Below are 26,765 nucleotides of genomic sequence, written 5' to 3'. Positions count from 1 at the left end.
TATCGTTGTCGCAAATGGAGCTATCAGATTGGTCAGAACCCCGTGCTGGCACATGACCATGGTCCCGTGACTGTCAGGCTTGGCATATCGTACGATAAAAACGTAGCGCAGAGCACTTTTCCGTTATTGCAACGTAAATACACTGTTACTTACGCTACGATCTGCAATACAGTGGCACCGCTAAAGTCTGTGACCCCTTTGTTGACCGCCTTCTTAAGATAGATTAGTTTTTGCCCAAAGTAGAAGTGATGTACTACGACTATACTGCTTAAGGTGAATACTAGTCAATCCTAGGAAGGCGGAGACAAAAGCGGTCAACAAGGAGGTCACAGACTTTAGCGGTGCCACTGTAAGAAGCGTAAAAGTTTGTAAGCTACGCTACGACACGCATTATTGTAGCGCAAAAAGTTGTCTTCTACGCTACGCTGCGATTACGATATTACGCTACAATATTGCAAATCTACGATAGCGTGCGGAGCTCTATCCTTTTTATGTTGTACATCTTATAGCAAATATATAGCAAATAGAAACTTACTATCTTAAAATGACCATTCTCTCCCTCTTATTCAAGTTGTCATCATCGTGTAGCTGAACCATCTATCGTGACCATCGAAATTGGATGCATAATCTTACGTCTGCCCGCAAAGTCCGTTGTTTTCGTGCGACATTTTCTCGGGTTTAAGCTTGCTTCGATCGCGCTTCTATCGAATAAGTTTTCGTCGCGCCCGCGTAAATGGCGTGTCTTGGAGTTCTTTAAGTTCAAGGCCTAATAAGTGGGTCGTGGCTCCATGAACACACCAATCAAGTTTCCACTTTCGACTGGCCGGCGTAAATGGCGTATCTACGACAAGGCGAATCGGAGTGATCTCAAGGATTATTTTCTCGAAATGAATGATGCGCTGATTATAAATGGCCGTTGAACTACCTCCTGTAATAGAACAACTTGATTAAAGAAATTAAATCTCTAACTTTCATAAAATGTCTCACACAACTTTCAAGCAATACTATCTTCCAGAAAAGGAGGGCTTTGATAGCCTGGTTTTGCGAGAAGTCCCAAAAATTTCACCTAAGTTCGGTCAGGTCTTGGTACGAATCAAGGCAGTCTCCCTCAACTGGAGAGACGGAATCATAGCCATTGGGACATATCCGTTTCCTGGCCCTGAGGCGCTCGTGCCTGGAAGTGATGGTGCAGGTAGGTTTCTAGTTCCTGACAATAACATGACGTTTCTTTAACTTGTCAATAGGTATTGTTGAAGAGGTTGGTGAAGGAGTTTCACAGTGGAAGCCCGGTGACAGAGTCCTTGCAAATTTTACGCAAGATCACATAGCTGGCCGACTTACTCCTCAAACACTCCTGACGCAGCTAGGAGGTGAAATCCAAGGTCTTCTTGGCGAGTACTTCATTTTCCCTCAGACTGGAATTGTTCGTATTCCGGACTATCTGTCCTTCGAAGAAGCTTCATGCCTCCCGTGTGCTGCCCTCACTGCCTGGAATTCTCTCTATGGATCAGTTCCCTTGCAACCAGGCCAGACTGTTCTTTTGCAAGGCACTGGAGGAGTTTCGACGTTCGGTCTGCAAATTGCCCATGCGGCTGGAGCAACGACCATTGTAACATCCTCCTCTGATGAAAAATTAGTTAAAGCCAGAAAACTTGGTGCAACTCACACTATTAATTATCAGAAAACTCCTGATTGGGCAGTGGAGGTGAAAAGGATCACAAACGGTCGGGGGGCCGACCATATCATTGAAATTGGAGGAACTCTCACCTTGCAACAATCATTTGATGCAATTGCAATGCACGGAATTATCCATTGTATGGGACATATCACGAACCCCGATCCACTAGGTACTGGAAAGCAGCTTCGAGGGCCGGACGCCGCATTTTCGGTGTTAGATCGAATATGCACTCTTCGGGGGGTTGTTGTTGGTTCCCGGGAGCAATTACAGGAGATGCTTGGTTGCTTTGAGGTCAATTCGATCCGACCTGTCATTGATCGGATTTTCGACTTTGAGAATGTGAGAGAAGGATATGATTACCTGTGGAGCTCGGCGCATATTGGAAAGGTTGTTATTCGAGTGCCATAGTTGTCAGCCGATGGTAAGAATAACATACTAGCTTACTATGGTACTAGTATGTCAAGACTGTCGTTACTCGAAGCATTCTACAGGCTCAGATGCTACAATTTTCTACTTAAGCTGGATAAAGCCATTTCGTGGGAGAATACAAGCATTCCAAGCAAAATGCCTGCAGATTCCGAGAATATGTAAAGGTACACCGGTAGAAATTGTTAAGTCCCGTATACCTTTCTAGCTTATTACCAATAAAACAAGATAAAGAGGCTGGACCAGTGTTGTATTGCCTTATGCATATACCAATATCTAAATTCCCCATCCTTTAAAAAAAGTGTGTAATTGATAGTCGGCCGAGTGTCTATAGCAATTCCCCGCATAGATATGACTAATCTTGGCGGATGGTTAGTCCACCAAAGATATCCTCACCTCCGATAACCGCATCAAGTCTTCCTCGGAGTCTGTTTCTCCAAAGTGTAGGTGCGTCTGAATCCACACAGAACAATGCGTATTGGTCTGTTTAGTAACCTCCAATAGTGTTCAAAACTTCAAAACACATGTCGGGACCCGTAGAACGGACGGGAAACGTGAGACGTCGCAACGGCTCAAAGCACGACAAGACAGGTTGCTTAACCTGTCGCTACAGGTAAGTAATCGTATCTTGTGGTTATGTCATGAAGAAGTCTTAGCTAAAACCACGGCCAGACGCAAGAAATGTACTCTCAACACCATTCCTATCTGTGGGGACTGCAAGCGCCTGAATCTTGAATGTGTTCGCGAACCAACTCGTCAAGTGCTCCCTACTGCTTCAACCCCAACGATGCCCGCTGTATTTCAATGGGAGAATTCCCAAGTGGATGGCACGGCTGACAAATTTAGACGCCGCGCTGCCATGAAATTTTACGTCACTGTTTTATCTCAATTGCTAACAGTAAGCGAGCAAAATAATTGTTTTCTCTCTGGTATGCTGTCTTCCAACATCGAACCTTTGAGACGTTATGCGAGCTAAACGTTGGCGCAGCATTTTTGCCAATGACCTTGGAATCCCCGGCACTAGCAGATGCCTTAGTCGCCTGGTCAGCTGGACACTTGGCATCTCATGACAGCCGTTATCGAACAACCGCTCTAGAGGCGCGATCAACTGCTCTCGGATCACTGGCTATGTCTCTCTCCTCTCAAGCTATTCCATCTAGCGAGGTTAATGCCGCAACCAGCCTTGTCATCATGACATCCGAAGTATGTCTAGGATACCATACACAATGGTATAGTCACCTTATTGGCACCAAGAATATTATCATGTCTACACAATGTCCAGAATCTACAGGAACTTTGCGGAGATGGGGGCCCGATGCATTGAAACAGAGCACTGAAGGACAATGGATCTTACGTAACTTTGCTTATCATGATATCTTGGGTAGCGTGACCTTGGGAAAGCCGCCGCTGATCCCGAGCTGTTACCTACAAGATATCGCAGATGTGATAGACACTTACCTTGGTGTTGCCTTTGGAGTATTACTGATTATATCAGACATCAGCTGTCTAGAGCCACTGGAGCTAGTCGCCGATTATCTACTGTCCAACAGCTTGCCAAAACGAGAGTCCGGACGCTTTAGTTCGATTGAGCGAAGGCTGCAAACCTGGGAATGTCCACCAGGAACAAACCTATCCCTGGAGTCACTGGCATACACCTATCGCAGTAGTGCTCTAATCTACCTCTACCGCCGAGCACTTCGCGAACTCAGATCCCACAGAAATTCTCTCGGGGTCCAATGTGAACATCCTATACGTGATTTGCATTCCAAGATTCAAAATGAAGTATTGAAAGTGTTACAGCATACAGATGGAATTCCTTCAAGTGCAATCGTTGAATCGGCTCTTCTCTTTCCTCTTTTCATAGCGGGTGGCGAGGCCACAGATCATTCCCATGTGAGCATCATTCGTTCGCGACTGGAACTTATGCTACACAAGCGCCACTTTCGAAATATATATCAATCTCTAGAAGTGCTTAAATGTGTATGGGAGCAGCGAAAGGCTTCTCAAGGCACGGCTGATTACTCTGAACTGGATTGGAAAGACATTATCGATCAACAAGGAGGAGTGCTTCTTTTGACGTGAAATCTAGCATTCACACGGTTTTCGAATTAATTTATCACACAAAAATATTTTTAAGGATATACAGGATAACAGACTTTTCATTATACAAACAACCCTGCCATGCGCCAATACGCGACTAACCGCCTAGTTAGCTTAGTACCAGCGCCCCAACAATTTCGACCTCGCATCGCTGCCATTAAAAAGACGAAAGTGAATAGACTAACAAATCTAATGTTCAGTTATTTGTGATTATCTGCATCTCATGGAATTCATGTGATCCACTGCTGTCCGGTTTCCTTTCGTCGGCATTTACTTCGGCACAACCGCGGATCCCGTCTCGGCAGCTTGATCCCGGCCGCTTGCAGCTGATACTGTATCCTTTTTGGACCATTGTATAAAAAAATAGAAATCCAAATATGGAGAACAGAAAGAAGAAAGGAGAAGAGAACGGAGACAAAGCTGAGTGAGCCAAACACGTGATCCAAGATCACCAACTGTTAGAGCTACGATAGGCGGTGTAAAACAAGGGTGCATTCAACCAAATTGATATTGTCTAGTCTGAAGTTCTACTAAGTACCACCCCATAGTAATTTATATGGGGGGTGACCTCCTTTCTCCTTATCCGAGTTTATGGCGACTCCACCGCATGCTTACATAACTCCAATTGCTCCGACACCAACAAATTTCATTTTGGCTCCCGAGTCGGAAGATTTGATGCAAACATTCCAAACATCAAATTACAGTTAATGGATCCAAAAAAGGCTCCCGGCCGCATCGATCTCTTGTCTTTACACATTTCAGTACGCAGACTTGTTCTAAGCGTCTTACTCCACGACGATTCGATCGCTCAAGTCAACCCACATCTTCTTTTTTTTCTCAGACTTCAAATGACAGAGAAGGTCGTGGTTTGTTATTATTGTCTGGGATGGGGTTTTGAGGCGGATCTCTCTGGGGGGTATTACACTCCGGATATATTCGGAGGGAACAATACCCCGGCATGTGGGCGATGTTTTTCCACTGGGCATATGGAACAGAGGGAGCGGCAGAGATCAGAGGAGCTTGAGGGCGAGACATATGAGGAACGACAGAAGTGGCTGCTGCCATATTACGAGAAATGGAATATACAGAAGAGGTATGATGGGGTACGTGTCACTTGGTATCTGTCAAAACTGCTTGCACACGGAACTGAGACCCGAAATCGACAGGAAGACTAAGAAGAAACAGATTTAACTTCCAGGGGAAGTACTGTGTGAGTGATTAAAGAGATTTTCGCACAGCTGGGCTTCGTGAAGACTGTGGCAATGAAGCTAACCGCACTTTTCAAATCTCACTCAGGAGCCATTCTATTGCCATTAAAGCGTCATGCCCTAGATTTTTTGGGCTTTTTCCATCTGCAAAGATTGCCCAGCCAGCGTGCGTCAACTACAGATAGTTATCAAGCTTTGTTCGAACGCTATTCTACCTCAAAAGACTTTTCATAAATCAAGCTATCATAACGCAGTTGGTCAAGTCCACCAATTTGTATATAAGTAGGTGACAAGCCTTTGTGAGGATCAGATGCGTTGAATGGTGAAATAAACGGTGCAGCCATGGCAATTAGGCATACTATATTATGCAGCTCGAAGTAAACAGTTTTCTGCAAGAATCAGAGCCACCTCATTTCCCACACTGGCTATTGATGGTCCCGACCGCACAATATCGATAATATGCTGGACTTTATCATCATGGGAAGTCCTGATTGCCTCAAATAAGCTTTCCACAAACTCCCGACAGTAAATCTTCAAATAGCCTTTGCGTCGTTTGTTTTAATATAGATGGGATGATTATCTTGGCGGATGACTGACAGAGCTGGGATTAATAGCAAGTGAGTGATACTGCTTAACACAGATATGAATAAAATTTGGTATCCCACGACTTTGAGGTGTACATATCCCGATGAAATCAGAGACAGATTGTAAATTGAAGAATCGTTACCACTTCAGAGACGAGCCTTAGGCTCGTGTTCACCTCCTTGCCACCTTCTGCGAAGTCCTTGCTCATCACTTCCAAACACAGGATCATATTTTGGCTTAGGAACTGCCCAAACCTTCTCATAGTTCCCTCCCCTCGCTATAAAGTCCCAGTCACCACCATTGTAAGCTCCCATCATGGTAAATCCGTCTAGTTTCACCTCCGAGAGCGCCTTCTTTGGATCACTGGCCTCAATACCATGTCCCTTCCCCGGCGATAACAGAGCAAAATCGGCTTCGGGCTTCGTATTGAACGTTTTGTGGGCCACTCCAGCCGGTATTATGAACACATCACCGGCCCTTGCTTCTAAGATGACGCCTCCACGTTCCCATGCCGAGCCGTAAGTATTGTCATCCATATCTGCTGAAGTGTCGGCGACACCGAAACGGATGTTAGCCGTTCCAGAAAGTACAGCCATACATTCATGTGCTTTGGAATGGTAATGGGATAATTGTGTATCACTGTAGCGGAAAATCCAGTGCACATTCCATTCGTTGCCAGTAAACATGTCCCAGACCTCGCCTGGGTCACATTGAGAAGTATTTTCTCTCTTCGCTAAGACATTTCTGTAATGAAGCAATGGTCTCGGGGAATTGGGAATGAGATTGGTTGGGAATAAGTGGTATTCGTTCACTTCAATGACCATATTGCCGACTTCCAAGCTGCTGGGCCGTGATAGATGTAGATAAGATAATGTTGCTCAAAGCTGACTAGTATACTTGAAGGAAGATCCCAAAGATAAGAAACACTACCCAGCGATATTTTCATGGTTATCCGATACTTTGAAGTATTCCTATAGTAACTGCAAGCAGTATGTTCGGAGAAACCACCTCGGATGTCTATCCGACGCGTCAAGTAATGGATCAGCACCGCCTCATCGTAAAGCCCTCGGATAGACGTCCGAGAACGCACCAGAAACCAGCACGGGACAATCAGTAAAACTCACATCCTGTCTCACTCGAATAACAGCAAAGATATCTATCTTATCTGTCTAGAATTGGCCAGATGACAGGGATACTTCTGACGTAGGTACTAGCTCCATTTCCCCGCGTAATGCATGTTTACTACCCCAGACCCCAGATCCGGCCCGAGATGACATATCCAGAAAGGGGCAATGAGGCCAGTTAACATAGAGTATAAATAGTGCACTGTATTCTCACTGTTTTCGGCGTTTCGAGATGAAGTACTAACGGCCAGCATTTTCTGCTCGCTGTCTATATATCGACAGTCTTCTATAATGGGCGATTCCGAAGAAGCCAAAGTACATGAATACGAGTCGGACATAAATGCAATGACTCGGACCAAGTCTCAGAAGTCTGCAACACAGGCACCCGGGGACTTATTCGAAATCGAAAACGGCGATGTCAATTTCCGAGGGGTTTCATGGCAGGGTGCTGTCATTCTAGTCACCAAATTTCAAATTGGACTCGGTGCACTCGGCCTCCCTTCGACATTCCATGTTTTAGGATTCGTGCCGGGCGTTATTTGTTTCCTGCTTTTAGGGTTGATATGTACATTTGCTGGCTACATCTGCGGGACTGCTAGACAGTATTACCCGTACATGTACAGCATTGGGGATGCGGCTGAGTTGCTGTTCGGCAAGACAGGTCGCGAATTTATCGGAGTCATTTATTATATTTACGTGACATTGGTGGCCGGTGCTGCTATGCTTACTGTATCTGTCGCCCTCAACACTTTGTCTGATCATGGAACATGTACCATGGTCTTCTTAGCAGTGACATGTGCAGCCACCTTTCTGGTTGGGACAGGATTCAGATCCCTAGAAAAGGTGTCGTGGATCAGTTGGGTTGGTGTTGCCGGTATTATCTTCTCCATCTGGATCGTTGCTATCGCATGCTTGACACAGGATCGACCTGCTGAGGCACCGGCAACTGGCCCATTTGATCGTGATATCCGCGTTCTTCCACAAACAACGTTTTCTACGGCAATGGCTGCAATCGCCAATCAGCTTTTTGCAGTCGGTGGATCCGGTATATTCTTTTCGATCTCAGCAGAGATGAAACAACCTCAGTTATTTACCCGATCACTGCTCTGTGGACAAGCTTTTATTATAGCAACAAATATCGCCATCGCCTCGATAATGTACAGCAAGGTTGGCCAGTATATCGCCAGTCCAGCTCTAGGCTCAGCAGGTATCTTGATCAAAAAGATAGCCTATGGTATAGCCTTCCCAGGATTGTTAGTAACTGCTATTCTTTATAGCCACATTGCAGCAAAATACGCCTTTGTGAGGATCCTTCGCGGTACTCGGCATTTACAGTCAAGCACATTTCAACATTGGGCTGTGTGGAGCTCTTCTAACCTTTTCACCATTGTCTTTGGCTTCATAATAGTCAGTGTCGTGCCATTCTTTGACAACTTTCTGAGCCTAGTCGGTGCCCTTTTCAATCCCGTTTTCACCAATGTTATTCCTGGATTCATGTTACTGTTTTTTATTGCAAAGAAGCCCGTGAAGGCTGTGGAGGGTGAGAGGTGTCCCGGCATCGACGATTCTACGAGCGTAATGGACTGGCTCTCCGGTGCCTTTCATGCCGCCAAAAAGGGCCGGAAAGAGGCTGTGGCCTTCTGTATTGCATGGTTCATGATATTCTCGGGCTTTTTTATTATTATTGGGGGCACCTACGCTACCATTCTTAATATTAAAACTGCCTACGACGACGGGGAAATCTCTGGTACTTTCTCATGTGCTGATAACTCATGATCCCCCTGCTAGTATTGGCTTGATGGATATCTTCCGTGCTCGCACGCTGTACCGCCCAGTGTACAATGTCCTTTCGCATCTCTGCATTTTGATTGTCAATTTCCATCATCATGGAATATACTTAATTGGCTGACCATGTTGGCCCTTTTTCCATCACCATAATATCCGTAGAACTTTCCATCTTTTGAAAGTGCCTATCTTCGACTAACAGTATTCTTGCAATACGACATTTGTAGACAGTCTACACAGCAATCATCCTACCCTTGGCCTTTCTGGGGATTTTGCAGAAGCCTGGAGTTTCTGCTATCTCAGATGACTATGCTAGATCCCGAATTTATCAGAATGGAAGCTATTCGTTTCTCACTTTTAGGTTATCACTCTTGGGAAAACAATTACACTGGGAAATCGTGAAATTAATAGCAAATTTGACATGTTCTTATTAAAGAAATAGTACAGAACAAACACACGGCGTCGGGCCCTGATATCAGATAATAACAACAAGCTGAGGCTCAATTTGAGTGGCTATTGCTTGAAAGGCGAAAAGCGTCGCCCAATCTCCCGCCCAAGCCGCGCTCGCTCAGCAGCTGCACCTCCTCTTCCTTCGAGGATTGCCTTATTCTCAGTGGCGCGTCTAGCCAAGAATGGAAGACATTCCTTGAGATCTCCGTAGCTCATCGACTGATGTGGGTGAGGAGAATTAGCAAAAGTTCAAAAGAGTGTGGGTATAAGGGTGAGCTTCTCACCTTGACAACCAGCGGGAAACCGTCCTGTGCTCGGATAGAACCAACAATTTTGTTTGTAAGATCGTCCTTCATTCCTATGAGTTGATTAGCAATAGTGTCAATTTGAGATTAACCAAGATACCTTACCGTATAGCTGAGCAAATGCAAGGCTGCCCGCCGCTTCATTGGAGAGCACAAGTCGGTCTCCTCCAGCGTCGCGGGTGGCTAAACCGTACTTTTCAAGTAGTTTGATTCCAAGATCAACACTGATTGAGTTGTGGGTGGCTAAAACAGCGCTAATATTCGACCGTCCACTAGATTGGATCTTATCTGCTATCGCAGAAATAGCCTTCTCGATTCCGTAGTTGTAACTCGCATCGGTTTCTTCCTTGGTAGCCCATACTGGCCCTGGTCCTTCGCGACCTTCTTCCTTCCATCGAGCACTCTCAGTGACCATATATGCGCCTCGAACTTGCTTGAAGAGAAGTTTATACCCTTTCTCATCGGCACGCTGGATTTGTTGGTCTAGCAGCTGAGGGTATCTCCGAAGATATGCCTGGAAAGAAGCAATGCAGGTGGGAGGTCCGTCTAGAGTATTGTATTTTTGCATAAGCTCGTCGGTGAGGCTATCAATCACCGGCTGATACCATGACTGCTCAGCGTCGATAACAATACGTACGTTTCCGTCCCGTGCTTTGCTGGCAATCTTCTCCAAAACCGCTCGAAGATTCAGTAACTCCTTACGGTCGGATTCAGTAACTTCTTTTCCACTTATAGCGGCTTCCCAGTCTCCATCATGGGGTAATCCAGGGTAAGGCACGTCTTTATCGAGACCCTTTTCCTCCCTGGCTCTCAATATAGCCTGGGAACCATGGTAAAGAGCTACCGGATTGGGGAGTAATCCAGTGATCTTGATTCGCACCCAGCATCGATTATCACCGCCAGTAGTTGCCGCGTTTTTGTTTGGCCAGAAATCTCTGGCTAATTGAGCTTGGTAGTCAACTGAAGATAAAACATGATCTGTCTGGTTGAGGATCAATTGAGAGTTTTTGCTCGATCCGTCAAGTTCGGCTTCGATGTTATAGCCCAATAGAGTGCCGATTTCACCCTTGCGCAGATCTTGAATCTTATGACCACATTCCGTTGTTGTCTCACCTCCAAGAAACTGATTGAAGAATGTGCGCATCACAACCGCGTTGGTAATGGAGGAAATGATCGGAATTCTCGAAAGAATGTTGTAAAGAGATTCGCTCAGGTCGACCCATGTTGGAGAGGAACAAAATGCAAAGGCTCTGCGAATGTGTCAGTCTTCTGTCTGGATATAGTTTCTTGTCACACATCCAAATGCTTCAAAAATGATTGTCAAATGGTAGTACTTACACCCATCCTGAAACAAGCTTTGGCAATGGAACAGTTGATAGTGCGTTTCTATCACGCCAGTCCTGCGAGGCATCATCACGAATACCGCTACAAAGCAGACCCAAAATAGCCAGACTCGTGCCACCTGCAACAAAACGTGTTTTGTTATGACCGAAGCGCGTGCGATATCCTTGAAAATCGGTCTGCGCTGGTGTTGAAACAGATCGAGAGTAAGAAGGATGTTGTCTTAGGACGAGGTGATGCCTTGTCAAATGTGGGAGTCGTCGACTCAACAAAGGGAGGGAGGACATGGCGATACTAGAAAAAGAGATGGTCGAAGGTAGAGTCACCATAGAAAAATGACAAGAAGACGCAGACAGAAGCAGTGCTAAATCCACTTTTAGAATAAAAATTCAGGGCATAGTGAGAAAATATCTCGGCCCGGTCAAGTGATATTCCCAATATAACAAGTACCGTCACGCAGTATACTATTTACGACCAACTGAACTTATCTGGTGAGAATGCTGATTCGATGTTCATGCCAGGTTCATCCCCATGCCAAGCATCTCGGCCCGTTCTTCTCGGCCCGTCGAGAAGTCTCAAAGTCGGTTTCGTAACGGACGGCAGAGGTCTTGTCGGATCGACGGTGCAAAGTTCAAGTATGCCGAAGACATCTTTCATTGGTACGATAATGAGGTTCACTCGTCTATCATCGTATTCTGTAAGCATGTTGGATCCAGCTTCTTGACAATTGCGTATTAGTCGTGTTGGAGGGAATCCTCCCCGCTCGGGAAAAAGCCCAAATGTTCCGAGCGAACCCACTTGCCATCAGTTCTCAGCAAATTAATTTGCGAGGTTAGAACAAGAGTCTGGGGATAAGTCGTGGGGTAATTGCCGAGCCTTCTGATCCTCTGCCATCTTGAGTTAGACGCTGCAATACGAGGGCACCCCACAACTATAGACGGCTTGGAAGTTGAACAAATTCCGGGCCGAGCGAAGGACAGGAGATGATAGATAGCCCTCTAGCCGGAGTATACCCCATGGGATTCATGCTGTCAATCCCTTATCTCCCAATACAGTCTATCTCCACATATTATCCTGGTATATTTTCTCGTTCAAAATGTACAGGATCAACAAAGATACCGAGACAACATCACATCTCGAGCACAGTACTCCCGAGAATATGAACACAACCAATGACCCCAAAACCGAGAACTCAATGCAGCAGGACCTGTTCACTGCCGAAGATGCCGACGTTAATTTCCGTTCCTTAACCTGGCAAGGGGCAGCCATTCTCATTGCTAAGCTTCAAATTGGCCTCGGCGCACTCAGTCTCCCTTCGACGTTTCACGTATTGGGTTTTGTCCCCGGAATCCTTTGTTTTCTTTTCCTTTCTTGCATGACCACAGTTGCGGGTTATGTTAGTGGAAATGCCCGGCAGTACTATCCACACATACACAGTATCAGTGACGCTGCAGAAATGATACTTGGGAAAGGGGCAAGGGAGGTGATGGGTGCTATATACTACACTTACCTCACACTTGTCGCTGGTGCTGGTCTATTGACGACTTCAGTTGGCCTGAACGCATTATCGGACCATGGAGCTTGTACACAATTGTTTGTTGGTGTTACCTGCATCGCTGCCTTCATCTTTGGAACGGCTTTTCGGTCTTTAGAAAAGGTTTCTTGGCTTAGCTGGGCAGGAGTTGCTGGTATCATTGTGGCTATTTGGATAACAGCAATTGCGTGTTTAGCTCAAGATCGGCCAGCAGACGCCCCCTCGACCCCGAATACTTCTATCAACCTTGATATACACATTTTCCCGCAAACCGACTTCGCGAAGGCTATGTCAGCTATCTCAAGTCAGCTATTTGCTGTAGGAGCTTCTGGGACTTTTTTCTCTGTATCCGCTGAGATGAAAAAGTCCGAATTATTCACACGAGCTCTGATCTGCGGCCAATCATTCATTGTTGCTACATGCATTGCTATTGCATCTATAGTATATGGGAAAGTGGGCCAGTATCTTTCAAGCCCAGCCCTCGGCTCAGCCGGTCTTCTCATAAAGAAAATTGCATACGGAATCGCCTTTCCCGGTCTAGTTATTACAGCAATCTTATGGAGCCATGTTGCTGCAAAGTATTGGTTTGTCAGAATTCTGCGCGGCACCCACCACCTTCAATCAAATACGATCACACACTGGGTCACCTGGGTAGGATCAATGGCTGTGACAGTAGCTATTGCTTTTGTTATTGTTGGGGTAATTCCATTCTTCGATGAGTTCTTGAGCTTGGTCGGTGCGCTAGTGAATCCGGTCTTTACTGCCATTTTTCCAGGGCTTATGATTCTCTTCTTCATTGCCATGAAACCAACTAGAGTCCATGATAACCCTGGAATTGAGAAGAGGGCTTACCCAATTAGGGAATGGCTGCCACTTGCCTTGAGGAAATGGAAAGATGGGTCCAAGGAGATGGTCGCACTCTACGGAGCGATTTTGATGATTATTGTAGGAGTCTACATAATTGTCGGTGGGACATATGCAACGGTACTGAACGTCAAGTTGTCATACGACGAGGGCAAAGTATCAGGAATGTTCTCGTGTGAAGATAATTCTTAGAGCAGTGGCTCGGGTTTTGCCAGCATATACTACCAAAATGAATAGAAATGGGGGGATATTCCAACGACTTTGTACATCATTATATCTTAGATAGCTCAGGCCTTCCTTATATAGAATCTGAAGATGTTTGAAAAGTGTTAGTATTGATGTGAGTGTGGATAAGTTAATCTCTATTCAGTAATTTACTACTTCCACATTCTTCAACGACTCCATGCGAAGACTTAATTTTTATTAAATTCACTCGAGGCAGCAGGTAGATCCCAGAAAAGATATCCATCCAATAAATTAGCCAGACTCTGCATGTGCAAGCTTTGAAATGGGACATTCGTAATACCCAAGATAGAATCATTCTGTTGCGGATCATAGCTGTTGGTGGGAACGCTATTAGACAGGTCATGCGCTACATTGAAGGCCGATATATCAAAGTTCCTTTCGTCTCTTCCTGCAGAGTCCATGTTGATACCAAAACTCGACTCGGGCATGAAGCTATAATCTTCAGAGGCTGATGAAGTTAGGAGATCCACGAGCGATTCCAAATATGCAGAATGTAGAGCGACGATATCTTGCGGTGATTGAACAGACAGTTTTACATGATGTGTAATATCTCGGATTAGACTGACTGCCGTTCTCTGAAAGGCTGGACCAAGAATGCCCTCCCCGGGCAGACAGAGAAGTAAGCATAAAAAGAGTGCTGCATTTGGAGCAAGTAAAAGGATCGCATCTGGAGCTCGCCGGAGGTCGCTCACTGGAAACATCATCAAATGACGCAATGTTTCGAAAGCGCTCTCCACGCTGCTGAGCAGACCTGGTAGGCCGGGGACAGCACTTCTTGTATGGTCGACAAATCAATATTCACAGGGGCATGAGCTTGTTGATCAGCAGAGTTCGTCGAAGACGTAACAGTGGCTATTAGAGCGTGGCGAAGGATGGCAGAAGAAATGTTAAGTCTGACACTGTTCTCCCATACTGCAATGAGGATCTCCAGGTGCTGTCTATCGGGATACAACAACTCAGGAAGAATTGAAGATTGATTTTCTGCTCTTGCTCTCCCTTCCCCCTCGAGATTGCTGCTCCATTCCGATCGCCATGATTTCAAATCTATATCCATCTGCTCAATTAGGCAAGGCAGCATCGATACAGAAGATTTTTGAACCATAAGACGTATCCTGGATTGTATAGAGCGTATATGGCCACTGCAGCAGCCCACAAAGTCTAATGGCAACGAGTATGGCGTTTGAAGCGAGGAGTATATGCTGCCAAGAGAGCTGAAATCATCATCTGCATGGCCAAGCGAAGACCTCCGCATAAAGAAAAGACTTTGTTGTCGATCTTGCCGAAATAGAGCAAGCCACATTCTCTTTCGTCTGGCCATCTGACGGCCATCACAAACACCATGCCCTAAGTCTAGATCATGGAGAAGACGAAAAGCATATCCACTATGAAGGTACGAGATATCATCATCCGCATCCTTCCAGCAAACAAGTAAATAGAGCGCCTGCATGGTTTCTATGGATCTGTCTCCTTCCGCAAGTGTTTTGATGACCAAGTTGCGTGCCAGACAGCATAGTCTGCTCTGAAGATATAGGTCAGGAGAAGACAGTAACTCATTTCTATCTTCATTAAAACTCGCAAATTTGGAAGAGCAGAATAAGATTGATGCGAAAAGCAATGCGTTGCGTTTGCGGATGGTATCGTGTGTATCTGTTAAGGGATCCAAAATGTATTCCCATTTGGCATTCATTTGGACCATGAAAAATTCGAATAGAGCATTAGAAGTTCGTGGAGTTATAACTCCGCCATCTATGGGATCGGTCATTGCTTGACCAAGAGCCATGGAAGATATATAGCTCGGCATTTTTATGGAGCCTGTGGGCCGCCAGTCATCTTCATTCAAAGAATCAGTGCTTCCCGGGGGAGGACAATTGGTCAGCGGCCGAAGAAGACGCGATAGCTTGAGAGATGAAGGCGGTGCTTGTGAATGCACCGATTGATTTTGCCATTGCGCTTGATTCGGAGGGTCAAAGTTGGTATCTCCATTAGTGCTGAACGATGGACTATCTCCCGAGGTCACGAAACTAAATGGGGAACCCCGTTGACTCTTGATATTCGCTAGCACTTTTACGATCCTCGCGCGTGTTGCATTGGTAATAACTGACTGGTCATCCTTCGAAAAAGACTGTCTTGTGTCTTCGAAATTTGTAGTCAGGCCAGTCGATGGAAAGGGTGGTTGTATAGGTGATGGGCCGTCTGAGCCAGACTGTTGTAAAACAGCATGATCGCCAACAGCAATATCCTCCGAGATACCAGTTTGACGGTAATTATGACCATTTCGCTTATCACATTCTTGACGTTGCAAGGGATAAGGCTGCACCCTAGCTCTGGCCCTTTTGGGCCGAGTAAAGACACACTCAGCGTCATTCGTTCTACATCGATCGCATCGATCAAGCTGAGTCGACACTAAACATCGGACTTTGGCCTTCCGGCATTGCAGACACGCCCTAACAACATTGGTTAGTAGCGGTCTAACCTAGCCGTTTGTAGAAAGGCGATGAGGATGGACTTACACTGGCGCTCGGCGCAAGTCAGTTGGAGTCGAAGTTGATGGTGCCATTGATCCTTCTCGCGTGATGGTACGGCCCGAGGTGAGAGACAGAATCGATGTTTCTGGGGAAAGACCGGGGAAGATAGTACACTAGTGTACGCATGAATACTATCAACGCCACCCGGAAGGCTGCTCCGATCTCCCCGCATGTTCTTATCTCGGACCGCACATGACGTTGGACGGCAGGCAATCGAGAAATCGGATAGGATCCCTACTATCCGAGATATAAATTATCATATCCGAAAGAGTGATTATAAGTAGTACTAAGAAGACAGGTTTCAAGATGATAGGCTCATTGCATACTACGAAGATCAGCGATATCAATTTCTTCATCTCCTCTACTCTCACCTATCACAATGCCTGGACGTCTTGAAGGAAAGATTGCCCTTATCTCAGGCTCGACTCAGGGCTTTGGGCGTGGCATTCTTGAGACATTTATCCGCGAAGGTGCCTATGTCCTAGGTATGGACCTTCAGGCCGCCGATGGTCCTGTTGATGGTTATCCCGAATACCAAGCGTACCAGATTCAAGCCAATGTTGCCGAGGAGGAGAGCTGGGTTAAAGCGGTATGCTTCTAACCTTTACTCGCATACTTGGAAAGATACTAATGACCCGTGTCAACTTTTAGCTTCGGGCCTCTGTTGCCAAGTTCGGAAAGGCACCCTCAATTGTCGTTCACAACGCTGGATGGTCATACCCCAACAAGTCTGGTATCGAAGTGACCGTGGAGGAGTTTGACCGTCTCTTCAATGTCAACGTTAGAAGCATCTATCTGGCTTCAAAGATTCTCATCCCTGAGATGAAGAAGAATGGCCCCGGATCCACCGTGGTTATTTCTAGCGAGAACGCTATCCGCCCAGGCGCCACCCAGACATGGTATAACGCTACCAAGGCTGGTGTCTCTTCTGCTACCAAGTCGATGGCTTTGGAATTCGCCAGGGATCAGCTTCGCTTCAATACTATCTGCCCAACATCAGGAAACACACCTCTGCTTAATAAGTTCGCTGGAATTGGAGATGGTCCTGTTCCTGCTGATATCATTAAGGCCAAATGCGAGGCTATCCCCATCGGTCGACTTGTTGAGCCCTCCGATGTCGCTAATGTTGCTTTGTTCCTTGCCGAGCCAGCAAGCTCTATTATCAGTGGCATTGAAGTTTTGGTTGATGGTGCTCGCTGTGTATAAAATCCATTCTGCACTATTAGCTTGCTGAATCAATCTCTTTGAGAAATCATATCTAGAATAGACATTTTTTCGTGACTAGTTCCACCGTAAATGATTTTCATAAAAAGTCCGTGAAAAGTACCGTTATCCCAGGATCATGATCCTGATCAATACTTATGCTTAGTTCAAGAAATATGCGTAATTGACTTCAAACACTGTTCTCTGCGATCTTGGAGCTTAAGAGGTCAATTTTAGGCATTAGGAATGACAACAAGTAATAGCTGGTCACTGATACTCATGATACCTACAAGGAGTACAAGAGAGGAAACATACAAATGGATCTTGTATGAAGAGGAGATAGAGCTAATAAGATTTGGTATATAAAAAATCACCCGCTCACTATCAAAGATGATAACGAATCTTATGGAATGATCGACATAGGGGGAAATTTCAAGTTTCTACATAAATGATAGTCTCGCGTGAAGCTCTGTTGAGTGAAAACGGGAAAGAAATGCTGATATGTTTTCAAGACAGGGATTCGTTGCTTAATCTGCCAATATGTAGGCTCATTAGGTACTTGCAATGACCACTAGGGCGCACTCGTAAGAAGATTCATACTGCAGGAATTTGCCGTCTGTGACAAATATTTGCCCCAAAGTATCGTCTAGAATCCATATATTACTAATATCACAATCCTACGATCCAAAATTGTATCTCGTGCAAGCGAGCTAGGTACATTGTATTAGGTATTACCGTGATTCAACCAACAATTTTCCAAGGTTCAAGATAGGCGCTACATGCTATCTACTTTCTCGGAGCGATACAGATAGTCTGTACTATAGTTCTACTTTCAGATCGGTGCAAACATGGAACGGCCAGGTGATTTAGTCCGCTCTCAAGATCCTTCAAAAATCGGATACCATCCGACCATAGTGGCGAAATAGATAAGCTAGGCTTGGATCCGAGTTCGAGGTCCCGTGCGGCAGTACCCCACAAATGCCAGAAGATTGTGGGGTATAGTTAGTATACCAGCATCGGATAGGGGGTCCGATATATTGAAAGCATCGTGATGGATATCCAACATCGCAAGTATATGAATGTAAGGTCTCTTAGATAGAAATTTGAATCAAGATATTTGTTATGCTACATATCTCCGATATGACTTCTACAGGAAATCCATTTCTCTCTCCTTTGACCCCTTTCGCGGCGTTATCCAACGACAAGAAAGACGGCCATACAATGATCAATATTCAAGAGCTTGCTAGCCCGCCAATTGAAGAGGATGGAAGTTTTCCAGAAGCCTCTTATCCGATGAAAAAGAATGCGACGGATTCAGATATTCACAAATACTTGAGTCCCTTCATTTCAGAGCGGGCGATCAATCAGCCTCGTCCTCTCAAAGTCATTTACATCGGCGCGGGTATATCCGGAATTCTGGCGGCCATCAAGTTCAGACAGGCTGTCCCATCACTGGATCTAGTCATGTATGAGAAGAACCCAGAGTTGGGTGGAACTTGGTACGAAAATAAGTACCCAGGTTGCGCATGTGGTGAGTGCCAAAAAAAAACCATTCTGGTAGCCTGCTTACTGACTTTGACTAGATGTGCCGTCCCATTGCTACCAGCTCAGCTTTGAATCATGGACGGGATGGAGCAAATTCTTCTCTGGTGCTCCAGAGATTCTGGAATATTGGCAACGTGTGGCAAAGAAGTACGATGTGAGGAAACATATCAAGTTTTCAAAACGGTGTGTTGGGGCTCGGTGGAACGACACCGTAGGTAAATGGTTTGTTCAGATCCAGGATTTGGAAACCGAGGATGTTTTCGAAGATAGCGCGGATGTTCTCATGACAGGAACTGGACTTCTCAATGAGTGGAAGTGGCCTTCAATTCCGGGACTCCAAAGCTTCAAGGGTCGATTGCTTCACAGCGCGTGCTGGGATGAAAGCTGGGATAGTCAGGTACATATTTCTATCAAGACTGATAACCAAATCTTGACAGTCGGCTAACTCATTGATTTTATCATTTAGGACAAGGAGATTGCTGTGATCGGGGCTGGAAGCAGCGGAATTCAAATTGTTCCTGCTCTTGTGGATAAAGTAAAGGCTATGGACCATTACGTTCGCGGCAGAACTTGGATCTCCAATCAACACGGAGGAGAACGACTTGCTTCCAAAACGAATGGACAAGGTGGAAACTTCCCGTATACCGAGGAAGAGCGACAGAAATGGCGCGAAGATCCAGCAAGCTATACCAATTACCGAAAAGAGCTCGAGATCGAGATGCAGACATTGTACGCCAAATCTCAAAAGGGGAGTGCCCTCCAGAGAGACGCTCGCAAACAGTACAAAGCGGATATGAAGCGCCGTCTCAAGAATAAGCCGGAGCTTCTGCAACATCTGCTTCCTGACTTTCCTCCACTTTGCAAGCGCCTAACCCCGGGACCAGGTTATCTTGAATCATTGACCTCGCCCAAAGTCAACGTCATTCCCACTCCAATCACGCAGATTGATGAAACCGGCATCTTCACTGCTGACGGTACGCATCGAAAGGTTGACGCCATCGTGTGTGCAACTGGTTTCGAAACCAATCCCGGGGGTGGGCTCCCAATAATCGGTCGAAACGGAGTCAATCTCAGGCATAAATATGCTGATCGACCAAGGACGTACCTTGGACTATGCACTGACGGATTCCCCAACTTCTTCCAATCCTTGGGTCCGAACTCCTTCCAAGGAGCAGGGAATCTTCTCATCATGATGGAACATATTCATTCGTACGTCGCAGATATCCTGGATAGAATGGCTCACGACAATATTGGATATGTTGAGGCAAGACAGACCCCAGTCGATAACTTTACCGACTTTGCAGAGCGATATTTTGATCGGACTGTTTATAGCGAAGTCTGTGCCAGCTGGTACAAGTCATCGCCTCCAACCGCGTCGGCTGAAGAAAGGAAACGAGGTCGAGTAACTGCTCTTTGGCCTGGTAGCAGTCTCCATTCATTGAAGGCCTTGAGTAAAGTCAGATGGGAGGACTTCGAGACACGGCCATTTGATGGAAATGAATTTGGTTGGTTCGGGAATGGGTGGATTCTTGACGAAAAGGCACGGAAGATGGATGAAGATGCTGTCACATCTTATCGAAACTCTACTGAGTTTTTAGATGATATTCGTTTGTAAAGAGCTTTCATGGACAACAGGCTTGCTAGTGCCCTCTGGGTTATACGAATCGTTACGATCAATCAATTGAAATTTCAATCTGGACCATCTTCGAGAGCGTCGTTTAGGATTTCTGATAATAGATTTGCCATTTTGAGCCCGATGAACTTAGTGAAGATTTAGCTGCCAGATCTCATAAGTGCGATTACCAATACAATGAGATCAAGTTTAGCATTCATGATTCAGTGGATTTAATCCTTTCGAGCTAAACACGCAGTGACTATCTAAAAGACTGACAATCCATAAAGCCGGTCTATATGCTTAATCTAAAATACACGAGCTATAAAAACTACCGGAGGCTCATCTCAATTCATTTCTCAGATACTGAACCCAGGTTTGCTGTAAACCCGATGAGTACCCCCTTCCGACATCGACGAGGCAGCGTCATTAGGAAGTGTGACCCAGTCAAGCAGATCCTCAGTATTCAGCATATCCGCCACGGTCATAAGTTGATTCGGTGACATGTCGTAAGTCGAGTTCATCGTAAATTCCTCTTGCCCCAAGCTCGCTGAGAAGGGACTAGTTCCAGGCTCTTTGCCCACATCTATACCAGGCAACTGGGTATTGGTGACTGGCTTTAGTACTCCATTTAGATTTTCAGTGCGAAACAGAGGCCTTTCACCCTCTTCTGTGGTATCACAAGGACCGCCCATGTGGATTAAAGATTGTAACGATGCACAATTATCCTGAAGCTCGACAAGCTCGTTCTTTTGGTCAACTGCAACAAGATTTCCTTCATGCACCATTTTGTCGAGGATTTGGAAGAATATATGCATAGTTTGTGCGTATGATTCTGTTGATGAGGGATTGATAAGTTCAGCCATCGTGATGACGAGACCAGCGGAGATGGTACTTTCAAGGTGAAAGGGCAAAAAGCAATCTGAGATATTGGTGTCAGTGAGCCTGGAAATCGTACTGAATGATTTGTTATCCACACACCCAACAAGCACTGGTTCATTAAAGAATCCAATATGTAGGCTGTCTTTCTCGCCGATTCGATGCAAATTTCAATTAAAATTTTGACTGGTACTGGAATAGGAGCATTAGTCGATTCGACATGTACATGTCTTTCGACGAGATTGAATAGAAAAGGGCGGATTGCTAGAATTATACACTGCCGCAAACACAATAAGCATATTAATATCACTATTAGTGGAGAATATTACCTCATGATAAAGAAGATTCATATAGCCAGTGAGCCTGGATATGCCGTTCATTGAATCGCGTTCAGGTACAGGTAAGAAAGTTCGAAGATCCGATGCAACATTTGCGACATCGTGGAGAACTTTCTGTGCTACCGTAACGAAGCTAGATCCTAAAACGTGGCTTCCGTGATAAATTGCTAGCCCGATGTAAGTAAAGAATCTCGCAGGTGAAAAAAGATCGATGCACTCACTATCGACGACTTGACCAAACACTTTAGTTAACTTCACGTGGATTATGGCGGCTTTGGTTTGAAAGGGCGATTCTGGAAAGTTTGGCAGTGGAGTGAAGATATCTTGGTCTCTTATCCCTAAAGGAACACCCATGAGAACGGACATACGGCGCTCTAGGATGAAGACTGTCCACCAAATATTCTGACGCCTAGATCCCTCTGCAGATTTGAATAAATCGGGATCGATGCTTGTGTGGAAACCATGGACTAGAAGTATGCGTTGTGACTGGCTAATCTGCAAAATCATATCAGAAATTGATCGAGTGACAAATTTTCGATGGGAAACGGGAATTACCATATTATGAGCAGAAGTTCGCCAATCTATACTTTGCAGATACAAAGCAATCGAGCAAAGTATCTCACTCGCGGTATATGGCTCTTTCCATAAAAAGCAGTAGTCTGGAAGCATCATGAAGGCTTTCGCAAACAGATCAGCCCCCGGTGGTACATTCCCGATGTTTTTTGACCCGCTTAGGGCCTTTCCCAGTGCGACCAGGACCAGAAAATGAATAAACCAAAGGCCCGAATCCCCAATTCTATTCGCTGGGTCTTCATAGAACCAATATAATTGTGGCATGAAAGTCTTTTCGTCAAACAAGTGAAACATTTGTCCCGTGTGAAACTCAGTCGCCTTGATGAGGAATAAGGCATGATCCAAGGAAGGTAATCCGCGGATATCTGGAATGACCTCATGCCTTAGACCATTCCACCCGAAGTCATAAGTCATGGAGTCGATGTGATGGGCACCACTAGGATATGGGCAGTTATATAGAGTTTGATGGGTGAGCTGGAGCAGTCGCATGGTCAAGGACCAATTGGATGTATGTCCTAGATAGTCTTGGGCAAGGGTGAGTATCTGGATGCATACTTGAGATGGGGACAATACGTACGAGGGTCCCCAGCAATATCTCGAATAAATGCCGGTGGTCCAGTAGACAATGAGTTCTTAATCTCTGTGTTATCCATCCCATTTCGCCTATCATCACAGCCAGAATCGGGCGGCGAGAAAGTGAGGGTGGGGTGCCCGCGGTCCAAACCATCATGAAGCCCAGCAACATCTTCATTTAGTGTATTAGGGGTAGTCTGTTTCCCTGACAGTTGTTCCTGTAGAGCAAGATTTTCTTTCTCTAACTCGCACTTGCGTCGTTTTAATTCAGAGAGCCGGCGCTTCGTAATTTGGATTTTAGCCTCCTCTCCTGCAAATGCACAGCTTGCCTTGCGATTCTGGCAATTCGTGCAAGGCGAGTCGCCCGAGCATTTGATTTTATGCTGACGACACCGAACACATCTGATCAGAAACCAGTTTAATTAGCTGCATGTACATATCTGGCCATACTCGAACATATTGGCTGGGGAGTGGCGGTCAGAGCAATCTTCCAGCGAGGCTCGGAGATTCACACCGAGCACCTACTTGGGTTGCAGAGATTCGATTGGCACTTACGCATTTACCACCCTTTGATGGGCTGTATTTCTCGATGCCTTTGCCATATAGGGCACGACGTCCTTGTCGGGAGTTGTTCCTTGCAAACAGTCTTAGGGATGAGGGGGAAGAATGGAATCGATTACATTCCAGAGAGAAGTATCTTGCTACCCCGCACTCTAGTTCTATCTTGCTATCTCCGCAATTTGATAACCCTAAACCGAATGAACCCGAAATGTCGGCCTTGGCCTCCGACGTTCTTTCGGCAGTCACGTGGCCATATACGAACTCATCTATAAGATCGAGGTGGTCGACTTGTTTTTGAAGACTTACGAGATTTGAACTGGAATGTATGTCGGCATTTGCATGTGATTTGCCGGTACTCTGATGTTCGTTGCTCAGGCAGATGAGCCTGCCAAAAAGAACGACAGCATACAGAACATTCACTCCGGACGCTTAACGAAACAATCAAAAATATAGAACCCCAGGTTGAAGACTCGTCTTTTCAACAATTCTTGGCTAGTTCAAGATGCATCCCATAACCAGGTCCCATCCTGACAATTGGCATCTTCCTGTATCCGGAGATCATCTTCAGTGAGCTGATTTATGACAGAAAGAACTTGATTTGACAATAGTCCAACTCCGTCCGAAGCATCAAAAATGCCGAATCCTTCATCTGCGCATTGGCCAAAGTTATCCAGCAATGCATCCGTTTTTTCGAAGGCTCGATTCGTGCAATCTTCCACTGCCGGGTCTAGAATAGGATTCGGAGGCAAGTTCTCGGCACCAGCATCAAAGAGGAGCCTATTGGTTTGAAATGGCTCCAACGGCTGGTGGAGCCCAGAAATTGTTGGAATCAGCGCAATCAAGCTTTCTAAGATCTCAATCTCTGCTTTTCGAAATTGTGCTGTTCGATTCCCTCTCAAGATAAGATCTTCCAAAATGTCCCTTCCCGAGTTGATCAAATTGATATCAAGAGGCTTTTGTGGGAAAATTGCTGAAATTGCTTTGACCGTGAATAAAGATGCGAAGATATTTTCCAGATCAAATGGAATGAAGTTTTCTAGGATACCATCAATTAGTAATGCATCGTACCAGCATAATCGTCTTGACCCACGTAGAACATTCTTATCATGCATCACGGATAAAATCTTCAATGATTTGTTGGCAGAGTCAACACAAGCTTCGATCAAAGCCCATACTGACGAGCTGACCTTCTGAGGGCAGGATCCCTGGGCGAAGTTCTCCAATCGATTGACCATTAGAGATAGAATGAGTGGTCGGACTATAATTATGACACACTTGTAACGCGTTAGAGATTAAACCATTTCAATGATCCAGGGGTATAGTTACTAAATGATATGATAGATTGAGACGTGGCGTAATTTCAGAAGCAGCATCCGCAGAACTGTGAAATCTCTTCTCGAAAACCTCTTCCCATTCTCTTGATAGATCTGCTAGCCGTGACAGAGCAGCCTGAGCCTTGCGAAGATATGAATTCGGGATGCTGGTCTCGACACTGTAGACAGCTGGATATTTGTCAGTAGACTCGTAGCATCAAGTTGAGGAAAATTCTCATACAACTCAGAACGCGAGAGATGGTCTGTGTGACTTTAACATGTAGACTGATTCCAATTTTCTCTTTATCGCATCGCATCGGATCCCAAAGAGGAGCTGTCACAGTTTCATCTCTAACTGAGCTTGGAACTCCCACAGATGCAGAGAACTTGTTATCCAAAATGTATACCGACCACCATATGCTAGTCCATCTATCAGCCAGTTTTGGTTCTAGTTCGACGGGCAATGGGTGGTGTAAGCCCTCAATTAGCGCCATGCGCATTGCTTGACCTATCTGTACTCGTAAATTAACGCGATGGTCAACTGTTTCACCTATAAATTTGACACATACATAACAGCAACTGGAGTCTCTCATGTCCAACGAGTAAAGGTATAAAGCAACCAATGCGAGAACCTCAATAGATAAGATTGGGTCGTTCCACATTTCCGTCGAATCTGGAAGAATTGACATTGCCCTCGTGAAATAAATGGAGCACACCGGATTTTGTCTCGTCTTTGTTGGAGGAAGTAAAAAACTCTCTCCGAATGCCATTATTACCAGGTATTGAGTATACCATAGCTTGGACGACTCTACGTTTCGTTCAATATCTTCATAAAAGTGTTGAAGACCTTTCATAAACTCGCCACTGTCGTATAAATATAAAACATGCCCTATATGAAAGTTCACCGTGCTCAAGAGATACATCGCATGGTCTTCAGATGGCAGTCCACTAGTGTCGATCACGGTATCGGATTTTGCTTTCGTCCATTGGGCCTGATATGCATTCCCGTCGGTAATTATTGGAAGGTCTACGGCAGTGGTTGGGCAAATCACTTGTGCCATTGATTGTAAAATTCGATGCGTGAATGACCAACTGGATGTTGGGCCCTGGTAGACTAAACTCTTAGCTGAGATGCTCCAAGCCGCGGGTAATACCTATAGGTATACATACACCAAGCATGTTGCCGTTGACCCTCACGCTTCACGAATGATGAGGGAATTGCAAGCAGATTGTAGTCTAAATGCTCGCTTTTGTCTCGTTTCGCTTCTTTGGGGATCGGGGATGAAGGGCAAGAAGGTGATCCATTTTCTGTCAGGAGTCAAATCAATATTCACATCCGATGTATTCGCGTTGATTTCATAGATCGACAAAACGTACCCTCATATCTAAGTCTTTCTCCAGTCCTCCCGTGGCTTTTATCATTCTCTTGTTCGATTCGGGATAATTTACGTTTCAACTCGGTGAATTCCCTGTAAGCTGGTTAGATGGACCGAAAATAATGTTTTCCCTAAGAAGCAACTACCTCCTTGAAACCGAGACCCGCTGATCCTCAGTATAGATACACCTCTCCTGGCGTCTTTGGCAGCTGCTGCAGGGGCGTTTCCCCGAGCACTTCACTTTTCGCGAGCGACATTGCTGGCATCTTCACAGTTTTAGATTATGGAAGTACTTCCTGTCATTTAGAAAAACTCACGCGTTCGTAAACCGTTTCTGGCATCTTTGTTCATCCGACATAATTGCAAAATTCAAAGTATTCCCTGATTTACTGAGAAAATGATGTTATAATCATCGCCAATGCGGGGGGGGGGGTCGGCTCGGATGGGCCATCCGATATTGATGCTTCATCATTATCAGTTGCAGTTCTTGGCTGAACATTTGCTATCAGGGCAGCGCTAGCGATGGAATCTCGCTCGAAGATATTCAATTTACTTTCACCTGGAAAGATAGTCCTGAAAACGGCCCAGTTCTATCATTCCTCATCCCTTGTAGGGGTAAAC

At 45.4% G+C, this 26,765-nt stretch overlaps 15 protein-coding genes across 15 annotated transcripts; 7 read left to right on the top strand and 8 right to left on the bottom strand.

Annotated features, from left to right (window-relative positions):
- Window positions 1-978: 978 nt before the first annotated feature.
- N7469_004624 (zinc-dependent alcohol dehydrogenase family protein) lies at window positions 979-2,086 on the top strand (the record flags this gene model as incomplete). Its single annotated transcript, XM_056643544.1, has 2 exons — window positions 979-1,192; window positions 1,245-2,086. 2 exons carry the CDS (start codon window positions 979-981, stop codon window positions 2,084-2,086), a joined length of 1,056 nt encoding a protein of 351 aa, XP_056502956.1.
- Window positions 2,087-2,628: 542 nt separating this feature from the next.
- N7469_004623 (Zn(II)2Cys6 transcription factor) lies at window positions 2,629-4,186 on the top strand (the record flags this gene model as incomplete). The annotated part of the gene is made up of 3 exons (XM_056643543.1): window positions 2,629-2,717; window positions 2,777-3,002; window positions 3,065-4,186. The coding sequence occupies 3 exons, from the start codon at window positions 2,629-2,631 to the stop codon at window positions 4,184-4,186; spliced, it is 1,437 nt and encodes a 478-aa protein (XP_056502955.1).
- Window positions 4,187-5,190: 1,004 nt separating this feature from the next.
- On the top strand, window positions 5,191-5,379 carry N7469_004622 (uncharacterized protein; the record flags this gene model as incomplete). The annotated part of the gene is made up of 1 exon (XM_056643542.1): window positions 5,191-5,379. The coding sequence occupies one exon, from the start codon at window positions 5,191-5,193 to the stop codon at window positions 5,377-5,379; it is 189 nt and encodes a 62-aa protein (XP_056502954.1).
- A 764-nt stretch (window positions 5,380-6,143) lies between these two features.
- Window positions 6,144-6,821, bottom strand: N7469_004621 (cupin domain-containing protein; the record flags this gene model as incomplete). The annotated part of the gene is made up of 1 exon (XM_056643541.1): window positions 6,144-6,821. The coding sequence occupies one exon, from the start codon at window positions 6,819-6,821 to the stop codon at window positions 6,144-6,146; it is 678 nt and encodes a 225-aa protein (XP_056502953.1).
- A 591-nt stretch (window positions 6,822-7,412) lies between these two features.
- N7469_004620 (uncharacterized protein) lies at window positions 7,413-8,897 on the top strand (the record flags this gene model as incomplete). Its single annotated transcript, XM_056643540.1, has 1 exon — window positions 7,413-8,897. The coding sequence occupies one exon, from the start codon at window positions 7,413-7,415 to the stop codon at window positions 8,895-8,897; it is 1,485 nt and encodes a 494-aa protein (XP_056502952.1).
- Window positions 8,898-9,419: 522 nt separating this feature from the next.
- Window positions 9,420-11,289, bottom strand: N7469_004619 (FAD-linked oxidoreductase; the record flags this gene model as incomplete). The annotated part of the gene is made up of 4 exons (XM_056643539.1): window positions 9,420-9,575; window positions 9,641-9,714; window positions 9,767-10,911; window positions 11,000-11,289. The coding sequence occupies 4 exons, from the start codon at window positions 11,287-11,289 to the stop codon at window positions 9,420-9,422; spliced, it is 1,665 nt and encodes a 554-aa protein (XP_056502951.1).
- A 181-nt stretch (window positions 11,290-11,470) lies between these two features.
- N7469_004618 (uncharacterized protein) lies at window positions 11,471-11,707 on the bottom strand (the record flags this gene model as incomplete). The annotated part of the gene is made up of 1 exon (XM_056643538.1): window positions 11,471-11,707. The coding sequence occupies one exon, from the start codon at window positions 11,705-11,707 to the stop codon at window positions 11,471-11,473; it is 237 nt and encodes a 78-aa protein (XP_056502950.1).
- Window positions 11,708-12,098: 391 nt separating this feature from the next.
- On the top strand, window positions 12,099-13,592 carry N7469_004617 (uncharacterized protein; the record flags this gene model as incomplete). The annotated part of the gene is made up of 1 exon (XM_056643537.1): window positions 12,099-13,592. The coding sequence occupies one exon, from the start codon at window positions 12,099-12,101 to the stop codon at window positions 13,590-13,592; it is 1,494 nt and encodes a 497-aa protein (XP_056502949.1).
- Window positions 13,593-13,813: 221 nt separating this feature from the next.
- N7469_004616 (uncharacterized protein) lies at window positions 13,814-14,074 on the bottom strand (the record flags this gene model as incomplete). The annotated part of the gene is made up of 1 exon (XM_056643536.1): window positions 13,814-14,074. One exon carries the CDS (start codon window positions 14,072-14,074, stop codon window positions 13,814-13,816), a length of 261 nt encoding a protein of 86 aa, XP_056502948.1.
- Window positions 14,075-14,349: 275 nt separating this feature from the next.
- Window positions 14,350-16,203, bottom strand: N7469_004615 (uncharacterized protein; the record flags this gene model as incomplete). Its single annotated transcript, XM_056643535.1, has 2 exons — window positions 14,350-16,090; window positions 16,157-16,203. The coding sequence occupies 2 exons, from the start codon at window positions 16,201-16,203 to the stop codon at window positions 14,350-14,352; spliced, it is 1,788 nt and encodes a 595-aa protein (XP_056502947.1).
- Window positions 16,204-16,550: 347 nt separating this feature from the next.
- Window positions 16,551-17,377, top strand: N7469_004614 (NAD(P)-binding protein; the record flags this gene model as incomplete). The annotated part of the gene is made up of 2 exons (XM_056643534.1): window positions 16,551-16,760; window positions 16,823-17,377. The coding sequence occupies 2 exons, from the start codon at window positions 16,551-16,553 to the stop codon at window positions 17,375-17,377; spliced, it is 765 nt and encodes a 254-aa protein (XP_056502946.1).
- A 1,137-nt stretch (window positions 17,378-18,514) lies between these two features.
- On the top strand, window positions 18,515-20,534 carry N7469_004613 (flavin-containing monooxygenase; the record flags this gene model as incomplete). The annotated part of the gene is made up of 3 exons (XM_056643533.1): window positions 18,515-18,905; window positions 18,958-19,316; window positions 19,386-20,534. 3 exons carry the CDS (start codon window positions 18,515-18,517, stop codon window positions 20,532-20,534), a joined length of 1,899 nt encoding a protein of 632 aa, XP_056502945.1.
- A 356-nt stretch (window positions 20,535-20,890) lies between these two features.
- Window positions 20,891-21,397, bottom strand: N7469_004612 (uncharacterized protein; the record flags this gene model as incomplete). Its single annotated transcript, XM_056643532.1, has 1 exon — window positions 20,891-21,397. The coding sequence occupies one exon, from the start codon at window positions 21,395-21,397 to the stop codon at window positions 20,891-20,893; it is 507 nt and encodes a 168-aa protein (XP_056502944.1).
- Window positions 21,398-22,836: 1,439 nt separating this feature from the next.
- Window positions 22,837-23,352, bottom strand: N7469_004611 (Zn(II)2Cys6 transcription factor domain-containing protein; the record flags this gene model as incomplete). The annotated part of the gene is made up of 2 exons (XM_056643531.1): window positions 22,837-23,296; window positions 23,345-23,352. 2 exons carry the CDS (start codon window positions 23,350-23,352, stop codon window positions 22,837-22,839), a joined length of 468 nt encoding a protein of 155 aa, XP_056502943.1.
- A 600-nt stretch (window positions 23,353-23,952) lies between these two features.
- N7469_004610 (fungal specific transcription factor domain-containing protein) lies at window positions 23,953-25,457 on the bottom strand (the record flags this gene model as incomplete). Its single annotated transcript, XM_056643530.1, has 4 exons — window positions 23,953-24,729; window positions 24,782-24,957; window positions 25,010-25,280; window positions 25,338-25,457. The coding sequence occupies 4 exons, from the start codon at window positions 25,455-25,457 to the stop codon at window positions 23,953-23,955; spliced, it is 1,344 nt and encodes a 447-aa protein (XP_056502942.1).
- Between the last annotated feature and the right edge of the window lie 1,308 nt (window positions 25,458-26,765).

The sequence above is a fragment of the Penicillium citrinum genome, assembly GCF_028827155.1.
Source record: "Penicillium citrinum strain IBT 23319 chromosome Unknown utg000003l:1.0-4596430.0:1.0-4598250.0, whole genome shotgun sequence".
In the NCBI taxonomy this organism is placed as follows: domain Eukaryota; kingdom Fungi; phylum Ascomycota; class Eurotiomycetes; order Eurotiales; family Aspergillaceae; genus Penicillium; species Penicillium citrinum.
Note: the sequence above shows the minus strand (reverse complement) of the source record. Positions and strands in the feature narration are given on the sequence as shown.